Below are 11,873 nucleotides of genomic sequence, written 5' to 3' on the forward strand. Positions count from 1 at the left end.
GACAAATCTCAGTAAAACTACAGCACATGCAGTATTTATACTTCTTTATTCGAGCCGTCTGAAAGTCACTGCTATCAGCTACAATCAGGAACTTGGTGATACACAATTATTGTACCTCACTTTCAGTTTACATTTATGTACATAAAAACAGTTCAACCATAAAAACAAGCACCTAGAACAGCAGATTCAATAAATTATATTCTCATATGTACCATGTTTAAGTGTCAATGAGTTAAAAACCTCTGTCCTTTATGTATTTAAATAAGTTGTTGTAATGTGTCATGGTGAAAAATGTCATTTAACAGAGCCTCATCCTACAGACTCTATTTAATAATGTGATGGTAATGTAACAATTTTATTAGATGGCAATTTGTTTTATTGCCAGCAACTGTATAAACAAAATAAATAAATAGGTTTAGTTTAAAAAATATTAAAACAAATATCATCTCTGTTTCAGAAGTCTGCATCAAGAGTGAATTCACAGTCCATCATGCTTGACATGACCCCAAATCGCTGATACTCTGCTACTCGTTTCTCAAAGAAGTTGGTTTTCCCCTCTAGTGAAATGGACTCCATGAAGTCAAAAGGATTCTCTGATTTATAAACCTTGCAAAGATAGAAAAAAAAAAGAGAATTTAGCAGCACATTATCATACTATAAAAATAAGAAATCAGTATAGTATATATAAGTATAAAGAAATTCTATATGAATTCAGCTTTAGAGCAATTTTATGATTTAATAATATAGATTTAATCACCTTAGCCAGCCCGAGGTCAGTGAGAAGCCGGTCAGCCACAAACTCGATGTACTGCTTCATCAGACAACTGTTGATTCCAATGAGATCTACTGGCAAGGCCTCAGTCAAAAACTCCTGCAATACCAGAAATTATCTGTTCATGCATTTAAAGTCTTTCAAACTAAGAAAAGAGAAAAAGATTTGCATATACTTTCAAGCCCCTTTGTCTACACGGATGAGTATAAACACAGTCTGCACAAATAAAAAGTAGACATATTGTATATTAGAACTATATACAATGTGTAGGTTGAACATATTTATATCCAACACCAGCTGACCTGCTCGATGCTGACAGCTTTGGTGATGATGTCGTTCACTCTGTCCTCTGATGGCTTTTTTACCAGGTAGCTGTACAGCAGGCAGGCAAAGTTACAGTGCAGGCCCTAGGAGACACGTCAATATAAATGTCAATATAGCTGGTGTAAAACCTGAGGAAGTCAGACATTAACAATGTTCACATTAAAGCTGTGGCCATTTCTACAACCCAAACCAACCATAGCTAATGTGATTTTAACAGCAAAGTGTGCATGGAATAGTTAAACAAGTCAGCAATGATAACAGAACAAAACTGTAGCTTGAGCGACCTGGAATGACCTAAAGAAATTGCACAGCCAAACCTCATTGCAGGTGTGTGAAACAAAACAATCCAATACACAGTATTGTAGAACAATGCACACAGTTTCCAAGTTTATTTCATGCTGTACTGCAAGGTGTCCATTCAAAATTAAGCAGTTCTTTCAACAGAAAGGACTATAAAAGCTTTGTGTTTGTGAATTCCTCTCACCTCATCCCTACTTATCAGCTCATTGGAATAGGTAAGGCCAGGCATTAGGCCTCTCTTCTTGAGCCAGTAGATGGCAGCAAATGAGCCAGAAAAGAAAATGCCCTCCACAGCTGCAAAGGCCACAAGTCGTTCCCCTAAACGCAAAAAAATCATCAAAGTTATTAGAAACCCCCTTAAATGGGATAGGTCAGAGTTTCTCATTATATTTAGTGTATGATATCATGTTTACAATGACATGTCCTCCTTACCAAATGTGGATTTGCTGTCATTTATCCACTGGAGGGCCCAGTCTGCTTTTCGTTTCACACATGGCAGAGTCTGAATGGCATTAAACAAATAGTCCCTAAGACACATACAATTAGTTAAAAACCATATAACATTAGGAGTTAAGAACATACATAACGAAGATAATTAATAAGAGAAATAGTTACTGTGTTCAGAACTTCTGTAGGTGCAGACTAAATTAAATCTAGATGCACTTTGTAGAAAAATAAAACATTAAGTTGTGAATTTTCTGTTGATGCATGAAAATGTTGTCTTCCTAATCTGTAGGTACATCAAAACTGCTGCAGCTGGGAATACAACAGAAACCACCAAAAAGCGATGTTTTCCTGTGATGAACAGGTGTGTACCTTACAGTTTGTTTGGCATCTTAAGAAAAAAAAATAGAAGAATGAATTTGTCTGTTTATGGTTATGTATTCACACCAAAGATACGAAGACTGAGACCATCTGAGGACATCTGATCTTTAAAATATGTAGCAATTATTCATACTGACTTATTAGTATGCAATTATGTTCCAACATAAAGGTTTGTATTTTTTTTAGGCCACAAGGTATACCACAATGTTGTCTCAAAGTGTGGTGGTGGCAGAATTTATACACCACAAAGATAAATTTGGCTAACCCAGTAAGTAACTGACCTCTCCTTCAAGTCCCTAATATATGTGTTGATGAGCATGCTGTACATCTCTGAGTGAACAGTCTCTATGAGGATCTGAAAGCTGTAGAAGGATCGTGCCTCAGGGAGCTGCACCTCCTGGCTGAACCTCTGTACCTATTAAATACAACAGAAATACCACAAAATGTCCACATATATTAAGAATATTTTAGGTTGAAATTGAAACTACCGGTATATCTGAGTTTAATTGATCATTCTCAGTGGTGTGTCTCACTCATTAACTATTTGACAGCTAATGCAATATTTTTGTGATTGTCTCTGTGATGTCCTTTTGATCGCTCTCACCAGGTTCTCATTCACGATACCATCACTTGCAGCAAAAAAGGCAAGGACATGTGAGATGAAGTGTTTCTCCTCAGGTTTCAAACGATCCCAGTGTGCCAGGTCTTTGGATAGATCAACCTGAAAGACACAACATAAGAAGTAAGCTGAACTGATAAGTTTTTTCAAGCACATCAAGCTGTGCTGGACAATCAATTGAGATTCATTACTACATGTGTATTTACAGGTGCTAGAACTGACAACTAATGAAAAACCCAAATTCAGTATCTCAGAAACTTAGAATATTACTTAAGATTACAAAGAGACTTGGCACCTGCACACAGTGCCAAATCTACCAGTACCTAGTTTAAGGACCATGATATTCCTGTTCTTAACTGGCCAGCGAACTCGCCTGACCTTAACCCCATAGCAAATCTATGGGATCTGGTGAAGAGGAAGATGTGATATGCCAGACCCAACAATGCAGAAGAGCTGAAGGACACTGTCAGAGCAACCTGGGCTCTGACAACATCTGAGCAGTGCTGCAGACTGATCAACTCCATGCCACGCCACATTGCTGGGGTAATTCAGGCAAAAGGAGCCCCAACTAAGTATTGAGTGCTGTACATGGTCATACTTTTCATGTACATACTTTTCAGTTGGCCAAGAATTCTAAAGATCCTTACTTTGTATTGGTCTTAAGTAATATTCAAATTTTATGAGATACTGAACTTGGGTTATTCATTAGTTGCCAGTCCTAATTATCAAAAAAAAAAAAAACAAAAAAAAAAAAACTTGAGGTATATGAGTCTGTGCGTAATGCATGAATATGTTATACAAGTTTCACTTTTTAAACAGAATTAATTAAAAGAAATAAATCAAATCAACCTAATAATCAACCAAATAAATCAACCTTTTGATGATATTCTAATTATATGACCATCACCTGTATACTGTTTGTGGAAGTCAACCAATTGTCAAGGTTGGTTTATGTATTACAATAACTATTCACTTCAAATTACAATTGACATGTATTTAATTTACAAAACTCAATTGACACTAATGCTTTTCTTCACAAAGATTTGCTCAGCAAAGTTTCAATTTCCCCTTAAATGCTGAATTGCAATACCCACCTCCTCCACAGTCCAGAAAGAGGCTTGTGCCTGCTTGTACATCTTCCAGATGCTGGGGTATTGAATGGGGAAGATGACAAATCGCCGGGGGTTTTCTCGAAGCAAAGGTTCTTCCTCTATCTCTGAACCATTTTGGCAGTCTGGATCTTTATATTGGAAACCATTCTAGAAAGAGTCAGAGTCCAGAGAAGAGATAAAAGTAAATATACTCAATTTCAGCTCACGTCTGATTCGATTCAATTGTATCTGATTGTTTCTATTTGCTATAGTGGAGTGGTATCATCAGTAACTCCTCACTAGTTTTACACGTGAATAGACAAATATCTTACGGACTGTGCCTTTATCTACAAACTAGGCCGGTGCGCTTGCGCATTAACCCGTAATAACCACGACAATGGACATATGACATTTATACATTCAATAAAGTATTTTATGAGTCTTTACATGCTAAGAAACGATATTGCCACCTTCCACTCACAATTTTGAACGATTTAGCTCTGTTTAGCTTGCGGCTGTTTTTAAAACACGCCATTCTGAGCTTATCTTTGCTAACGTAAAGTCAAGAGTAGCTAGCTTGTATTACGATTAGATTACGTTAGCCATAAACAACTCGTGTTACAAAGTATGAGGAAGTTGTTAGTTTTTACCAAACGAAATAACATATGTTGATCCAGCCTTTTTTTGTAACGTTAACTCGCAACCTAAACACCTGACAGTTGTCCTCTACACCTTCAAGTCTTACCGACCCCCTGATGCTACACACATTAGCTTAACCGCTGTAGCTACTCACCGTTTTGTTACTATTATCAGACACCCGATCATTATTGCTTAAATCCATCTCCTCAGACAACAGCCTTTTCTCCGCCAGTGTCACTGGTTAGGCTGATTTTGGTTCTTGTAGCTCCTTCTCACTCCGTGTTACAGCCTTGAGTAACAGTAGCTCTGCGTGCTGAAGCCATTTAACCTGGCTCTGTAGGGGCGGAGCGCCTCTAGCGGTCACAACACGTAACATAGTAAAACCACAAACCACAAAGTGAAGTGACAGTATTCCCGAAAACGAGTGTGACCCAATTTCACTTCTGTCTTTACTTAAACTTCAGTATTAGTCATTAAACTTTTAGATTTTTGTCATGGAAACAAAAAGGAAAGCACCGCTAGAAATACACAAGTACAGTAGCTCAGAGTGACTATTTTTATTGAACAGGAATGTACTTTCACATGTCATCTCTAATACAAGTCGGTTGCTTATAGATGTGTCGTAAAAATGGATTAGGTGAATTCCTTGTGTTTTTAATGGTGACCACAGCATGCATTCAGATATGTATTAGCCAGCAAATCCACGTTGCTACACTGGTATATTATGTATGCCCAACCGGAACACATCATTTGTGCAGGCCCATGCACAGTTCTGGGACTTCAGCATGAAGACTTGATGGAAGGCCATTGGTGGATCGTCATCTACCTGTGGAAGAAAATGTTGTGGCAGCATTCGTGAGCACAATGGTCAGAAAAACAAAATAAATGCATAAGGCAGAGATCTACTCTAGCACATAAACCTTTTTTTTCCTTAGATGCAATATTCATTATAATGATGATTATTTAAGGGGTATTTCAAATCTATACTACAAAAAATGTTTTAAGGTAGTTGGATAGAACAGCTATATGATGATGAATTAAAAAGGTGTAGGGAAAAAACATCAAATCAGGTTAGCCTACATTAAATTGCACATGAATAACAGGTTGTAAATCTGTGGATTAGATGATTAACTAAATTTACTGCCTTACCTGTAACTGTCCAAACACCATGATGAGGATACAACTATCTATCGTGGGTTGGAAGTCTTGTTCTGTGATAATATGCTTAATGCGCTTGAAAGGCAAGTTCTGTTGAGTGGAAACAATAATATCATTGTAATGTCCAGCCACATTTAGCAACCAAAATTATTTTATATTGATACTATAGAGAAAAGTGCTGTTCAATGTAGTGTGTGCACAAATGCAGGTACTCAAAAGGCATGAAGAACAAAACAAAAAAAGGTACTTACAGCCAGTTTTCCTGTAATGGCTTCTCTCCCTTGAAAAGGCGATCCTTCCCATGTCAAACAAGCATCAGCAGACTAGGAAAAAAATATGTTTATATCACACACTGTAAATAATGTTTTAAAAATATTTTATATTTTTATAAAATGTCACTGATGTGAATGTACAGTGAACAAACGTACGTAAAGGTTACCCAGTCCCATTCTGTTGGTATTGTCAAACTGGTTGTAATATTCTTGGACAAAGCCTTCTCCAATCTTTTGCCATATTTCTTTCTCGCAAGCCATATGTGATGCTTTGGCTCTGAAAAAGAGAGGAGTATTGACGTTAGCTGGCAGAGTTGTGGTAGACGCCAGGCTGTTCAGTTAACTCATTGTGATTAACGTATTTGCAGCACAACACAACATTGCAGTCTACTTCTTGGTCACTCTTGTAATTCACATCCTTCATATTCACAAGGCAAAATGCTTTAATCAAATAAAAACCTAATGAACATAAAAGTTCATTCTATTAGTTACACTGGTACAACTACACTGCTGATATAGTAAAGCTCAGGCTGAAGTCTTGGCCCATTTTAGTCTGTGTAACGATTTATTTTGTTAAATCAATTAAAAATTTGCACCCTTGACTAATTTTCTTTGTTTTCTACATATATGATGTTGAACAGAGCAGAATAGCTTTTTATTAGTGTCCTGGATGATATCAGCCAATTAGGAGTGGGATGTGCAGGGATAGTTGGAGACCAGCTATCCCAGGGTTGTGTACCCGTGCTGCTCCTGTAGCCCAGCTCTCAGTCCTCAGGCTGCTTCAAATGTTTAAGTCCTGACTCCGGAGGAATGTGTTTTCATGACATGGACTTCATGTCTTCATGGACATTTTAAGCCGTTTTTCCTATTAAAGGCACTTTGGACAGAGCTGCCATTTTATGAATAAGGATGTGTGCTCATGTAAACACACAGACAGATAGCGTCATATAAGTTCCACACATGTAAAACACAGGGAGGTTTCATGTGGAGCTGGTCGTCTGATTTATATTCTATTAAACATAATAACTCATATTTCATGGTAAAGTCCAAGTTCTCCATTCGTTGCAAAACAATTACAAACTTCTATCGCTGAATTTGTTTTTATGAAACTATCAAAAACAGCTGTTGATGCTACTTTCTGTATCTGGTCCATGTTACATTAAGGTATTTAATGCTAAAGTGGACTCACACTGATGTAAGTCCATTAAAAGTTACTCTGAGGAGTCGCAGCCATGAGTCTAACAGCTAGCGTAACGTTAGCCACACTGCTTTTTACGGAACCACTTCATTTGTTAGTGCCTGTATTTTATCTCCAATATACTGGCCTCAATAAAGCTATGCTACTACAACTGGCCAAGTCATCATCTACGAGAAGCATTTAACTCCAAACCCTTTCTCACGTTGTTAATCTTGTCTTACTTTTTCAAACAGCGTGGAGACAAATCCGGTCGGATTGAGGTAGACGGGGTTCCCGCTTCCTGCGAGTTATGACAAGCGTATGACGTCACGTGTAAACAGACCAATAAGGATTCAGAAGACCTAAAGTTGACGTCCTGAGTTTAGTCTGTCAGGCTCCGTCCACTCCGTGTGCGCTACATCCAAGCATTTCAATAGACCGACACCGCTGTACAAATGGTATCTAGACAAAAAAATGCACGGCGGATTTTGCCATTGTTTTATTAAGGAGAACTATTTTAATACAGACTTCTACGGGTTTGTGTGCAAAATGAAGGGACTGCCTGAAAAATACAACTCAGGGCTAATTTATAGCCAGAACTGAGAGCAAAAACCAAATAATGGAACATGCCACAAAACATTGTCTCAAATATATCTTTAATGATTATATTAAAAACATAAACTAAAATTAAGATCATGTTAAGAATTAACAACTTTATTTCTAAGTATTTTTGGCAAATAATACATCAAAACAATGCTGTGATCCTTAATCATTCAATTGTAGGAAGGGTAAGGGCCATATTACTCTGTATCTGTAAGGTACAGCTGTCTCTCAAGGACAAGATCCAAGGTTCATCTAGTTACAAAACTCAAATCACAGCTTTATCAATGATCAAAGGTTTGATTCATCAAATAGTCTGACTTGTGATATTTAACACAACTATAATGTGCTTTTTATTAAGTGTGTGCCATTATAGATTTAGCCCAATATCATCAGGCAACTAGAATTAATAGCCAGTAACAACAGGCTAGTAACAAAGTGTATATTTTGAAATGGAAGACATTAAATGCCTAAATGGATTAGATTGATATTGCTTGGGAGAGTGTCAAGACATTAGATGTACAGATAAATTAATAACAGCATGCACATCTTTACAAACACCAGTAACAGGAACGTAATTCATAAAAAAAGCTGGGATAATTCATCATGTAATACACATTAACATCTTTACAGCTCCTCCTTTTGTACCATCTTTATGGTGATTAGGACGACTATGTCCTCCTGACTTCTTGCAAATCTAACATTTGACATCTGACATGTTCCTTACAATTAGTGAAAACAAGACTGACAGAAAAAAAGACCAATTTAGGCACTTTAAATATCAATTTGCTACAGTTCAGTGCTCAATGCTGCCAAGAAAATGACACTCAAAATGCAGAATGTCTTCACGCACTTCAAGTCTGGTGACTTGTTCAGAAAGGCTGCTATTGCTTCATCGAGGCCACTGCACCAACATATCCTCTTGCAATGGATGGCAGTAAGAATTGTCTCTACACTTTCACCAAACAGGCCTCTGTGGTTAGAACCAAGTTGTGTGTGAAATTTTCCAGTGTGTCACTGTTCTGGCTGTGATGTGAAATAATCATCTGTCCGAAACACACTAGGGATCTCTTGATGCTGATGTGGTGCTGGTCTTCTTGGGCTGGCCGGTTTCTGTCAATAAACAGACACAAATGAATTCAAATTGTCCAACACAACAACCTGAAGTAAAATTAAAAGAACAAGAAAGCAAAACAAGTATATGAAGGAGCTCTCACGTTTAAAAAGCCTGGGGTACTCATTGTGCGGAAGATCTTCTTGAAAGCACCCGGTAATGTTCCTAATTCTCCTTCTGCCTGTGTGACCTGCTCTTCCATGGTGCTGACATTAGCTCCCACCATCTTTATGAAGGCCTGCGGTAAGACAGGAATGTAACTAAAAGCTGATAAATGCAAGCAAAAATAACATTACACAAATGAAAAAACAGCTCTATAAGGTCGTGTCGACGTGATAGAATATTTCTGGAAAGGCCAGAAAAGAAAAACAATAACAATAACACTGCACGCAAGAGTGTTCTTGTTGTGTAAATTTATTTTTTTTGTATAGAGCAGAATTATCCCTGTCAACCAAAGTTAACATTATCACTTACCTCTAACTTATCGATTCTTCTGTATATTTGTCTCATTTCAATGGACTTCTGCTGGATTTGAGGTAGGTTATCGTTCACTATCTGCGAGGTATCGTTACGGATCTGGAGACAAACACGAGAGGATGTGAGATATAAGTATGCAGGTAATTTCATACACATGGTATGTTCGTAATCTGCATTCTGGCTTACCATATCCAGCATTCCAACAAACTCATCTACTCTTGTCAGCATTTCTTCCAAGCTCTTCTCCAAGCAAAGGATCTAGAAATAAAAAAAAGAAAAAAAAAAGTCAAAAGAAAAGTTGCATAATGTAACACAAATATAGACTAAAGCTGCTGATAAATTAAGGCATCCATAAAAAAATGTGTGTCGTCCAAGTTTAGTGCCAAACACCTAAATTGTGCCACGGGGGACCACAGGGTCAAAACAAAGAGCCGTTTGTCTTCCTACAGACTAGCCTTCTCACTCAGCTTTAGCCTAAATCGCCTGGTATCACGCATGTCCACTTAGGTAGTCTTACAATTGGGAGACACAAAGGAGGTGTGATCTCCAGTCACATGGCTTGGACTAGAGTTTCTAGCCATAATTCTGATCTGGTCTAATGTGACAATTTTAGATGTGAAAACAATCATACAAATCAAGACTTGTAACTTTTAAATCATAACGTCCCTTGTACTTTAGCCTTTTGCTTGGAATGACTGGACTAGGATAAAAAATATGTTATTAAACTGTGTATTGAAACTATTCCTCTACAGATAACTTTCAAATCAATCTGTTTTTATTATAGAAACTGTTGGCTCTTGTGATCAAAAACAGGAAGTAAACATGCTAAACATCTGGCTTAACTTTTAATGACTGTTAACTGAGTGACAGCAACAACAAACGGTATGCATAGCTCAAAATAACAAAACATATTTTAATAGGCACTTCAGCTAAAAATACATTCAATGGTTTCTTTGGGTAGATTTAAAGCCTTGCTGCAGGATCTTTGCATATATTTATTTGTTTATGTTGGTTGTTTGAATTTTGTGTTGCTGCCTCTCTTTGCCAGCACCAATAACTTCAGGTATTTAGTGTCCCACTTCCGTAAAGATAAGATTCAAAAATTTATTTAATATTATCTAATGCTGCAACATGTACGTTATTCCAATGTTAATAAGCGGCTTATAAAATCGGGTCCAAGTATCTTGCAGTTTATTTCCACATGGTAAGAGGTAAACAGTTAATTGGGGGGTTTCTAATTAAATATAAGCAGTGTACATTTTTACAACCTGGCAACCCGAACCCATGGGTTATTAATGCTATGAAGCATTAATAAATGGCGAATTAACATTGAGGAATTTACTAACATCTTACAAACTCTTTACAAATAATGCCTCTTCAGAAAGTGGTAACGTTACTACAAAGAGCTGAAGTTAAGTTTTTGTACTTTGTGTGGTGTTATTCTTTACGACTCAGTTACAGTTAAGCTAGCTCGTTTCCTTTAGCGTCAGTAAAATCCCAAACCTCCTCTCCAGCTGTAGCCCTGACGTAGGAGGAGTAGCTGAGGGCGGTGTGTCTCAGGACTTCGTCGTCCTGCTCTGGGTCGTGCTGCTCGGTTGTCCCGGACTCAGCTACTTGGTTGAGGCTCGGGCTCTGAAGGATAACGTTAGCTGCTGCGCCAAAGCTGGGGCTCTGCGACACGGTACCGCTGCTCAGGATTTCGCTCACCATGGACAAGCTGCTCGCACTTTGGGAGACGATACCGCTGTCTGTGCTTATCTCAGCGCTGGACTCCTCCAGAGGGGACAGAATACCCACCCTGTCAATCCGATGATGGTCCATGTCGTCTGTCTTTCTGATCTACTGCCGTGTTTTGCCTTGTCAAGTGACTGGATCACGTGTGTTTCACGGCGGACGGTGGCTCGTAAGGGTCAAACAGAGTTGTCCACAATAAAGCGAACACTCTCATTTTGGTCCTAATCTTTTGGCTCTAAATTAATCTCCCAGAACTGAAACCACAGAAAAATACAAATCCCTCAGTCTCCTGAGGAATTATGTTTGAGACAGGTGAGGTACAAGTTTATAGTCAGAAAATGACGTTTAGTGCGATAGTTAGAAATCGAAGCCTGGTCATTAAAGATGCATTTGCGAAATGCGTTAATGACACGTCAGAAATTAATGTCATAATAAATATAGAAATGCAAAGTTCATTATCCGTATTACACCTTTGACGTATATGTCATTGCAAATCTGTCCAGAAGATGGCAGCAGATTTCAGTGTTGTAAAAAACATTTCTAACGCATTAAAAATATTTAAGAAATGGGATAAGTTGGTAAAACTGTTTATTTGGAGAGAAGATGCAGCAGTTTATTTGGAGAAGTCAATTCCCCTCAAAATAAATTACATTTGGACATTATCAAATAAAAAAAAAAAATCACGTAAGTATGTGGCATTCAATGTCTGGATGATCATTCTCTAAGAAACCATTGTCAGTATGAGTCTACATTTAAATCCCATAATTGCCA

General features: G+C 37.7%; 3 protein-coding genes across 3 annotated transcripts; all 3 read right to left on the reverse strand.

Moving 5' to 3' along the window:
* Window positions 1–29: 29 nt before the first annotated feature.
* rrm2b (ribonucleotide reductase M2 b) lies at window positions 30–4,901 on the reverse strand. Its single transcript, XM_026347437.1, has 9 exons — window positions 4,725–4,901; window positions 3,935–4,099; window positions 2,826–2,942; window positions 2,503–2,636; window positions 1,829–1,923; window positions 1,581–1,714; window positions 1,075–1,179; window positions 758–871; window positions 30–606 (listed from the first exon to the last, which is right to left on the reverse strand). Exons 1-9 carry the CDS (start codon window positions 4,770–4,772, stop codon window positions 454–456), a joined length of 1,065 nt encoding a protein of 354 aa, XP_026203222.1. The 5' UTR covers window positions 4,773–4,901; the 3' UTR covers window positions 30–453.
* A 211-nt stretch (window positions 4,902–5,112) lies between these two features.
* LOC113153707 (nuclear transport factor 2-like) lies at window positions 5,113–7,482 on the reverse strand. Its single transcript, XM_026347440.1, has 5 exons — window positions 7,420–7,482; window positions 6,157–6,277; window positions 5,980–6,051; window positions 5,720–5,818; window positions 5,113–5,396 (listed from the first exon to the last, which is right to left on the reverse strand). The coding sequence occupies exons 2-5, from the start codon at window positions 6,259–6,261 to the stop codon at window positions 5,280–5,282; spliced, it is 393 nt and encodes a 130-aa protein (XP_026203225.1). The 5' UTR covers window positions 6,262–6,277; window positions 7,420–7,482; the 3' UTR covers window positions 5,113–5,279.
* Window positions 7,483–7,696: 214 nt separating this feature from the next.
* bloc1s4 (biogenesis of lysosomal organelles complex-1, subunit 4, cappuccino) lies at window positions 7,697–11,245 on the reverse strand. Its single transcript, XM_026347439.1, has 5 exons — window positions 10,872–11,245; window positions 9,555–9,626; window positions 9,366–9,467; window positions 8,995–9,129; window positions 7,697–8,890 (listed from the first exon to the last, which is right to left on the reverse strand). Exons 1-5 carry the CDS (start codon window positions 11,187–11,189, stop codon window positions 8,792–8,794), a joined length of 726 nt encoding a protein of 241 aa, XP_026203224.1. The 5' UTR covers window positions 11,190–11,245; the 3' UTR covers window positions 7,697–8,791.
* Between the last annotated feature and the right edge of the window lie 628 nt (window positions 11,246–11,873).

Source organism: Anabas testudineus, chromosome 11 (genome assembly GCF_900324465.2).
Source record: "Anabas testudineus chromosome 11, fAnaTes1.2, whole genome shotgun sequence".
Taxonomy (NCBI): Eukaryota; Metazoa; Chordata; class Actinopteri; order Anabantiformes; family Anabantidae; genus Anabas; species Anabas testudineus.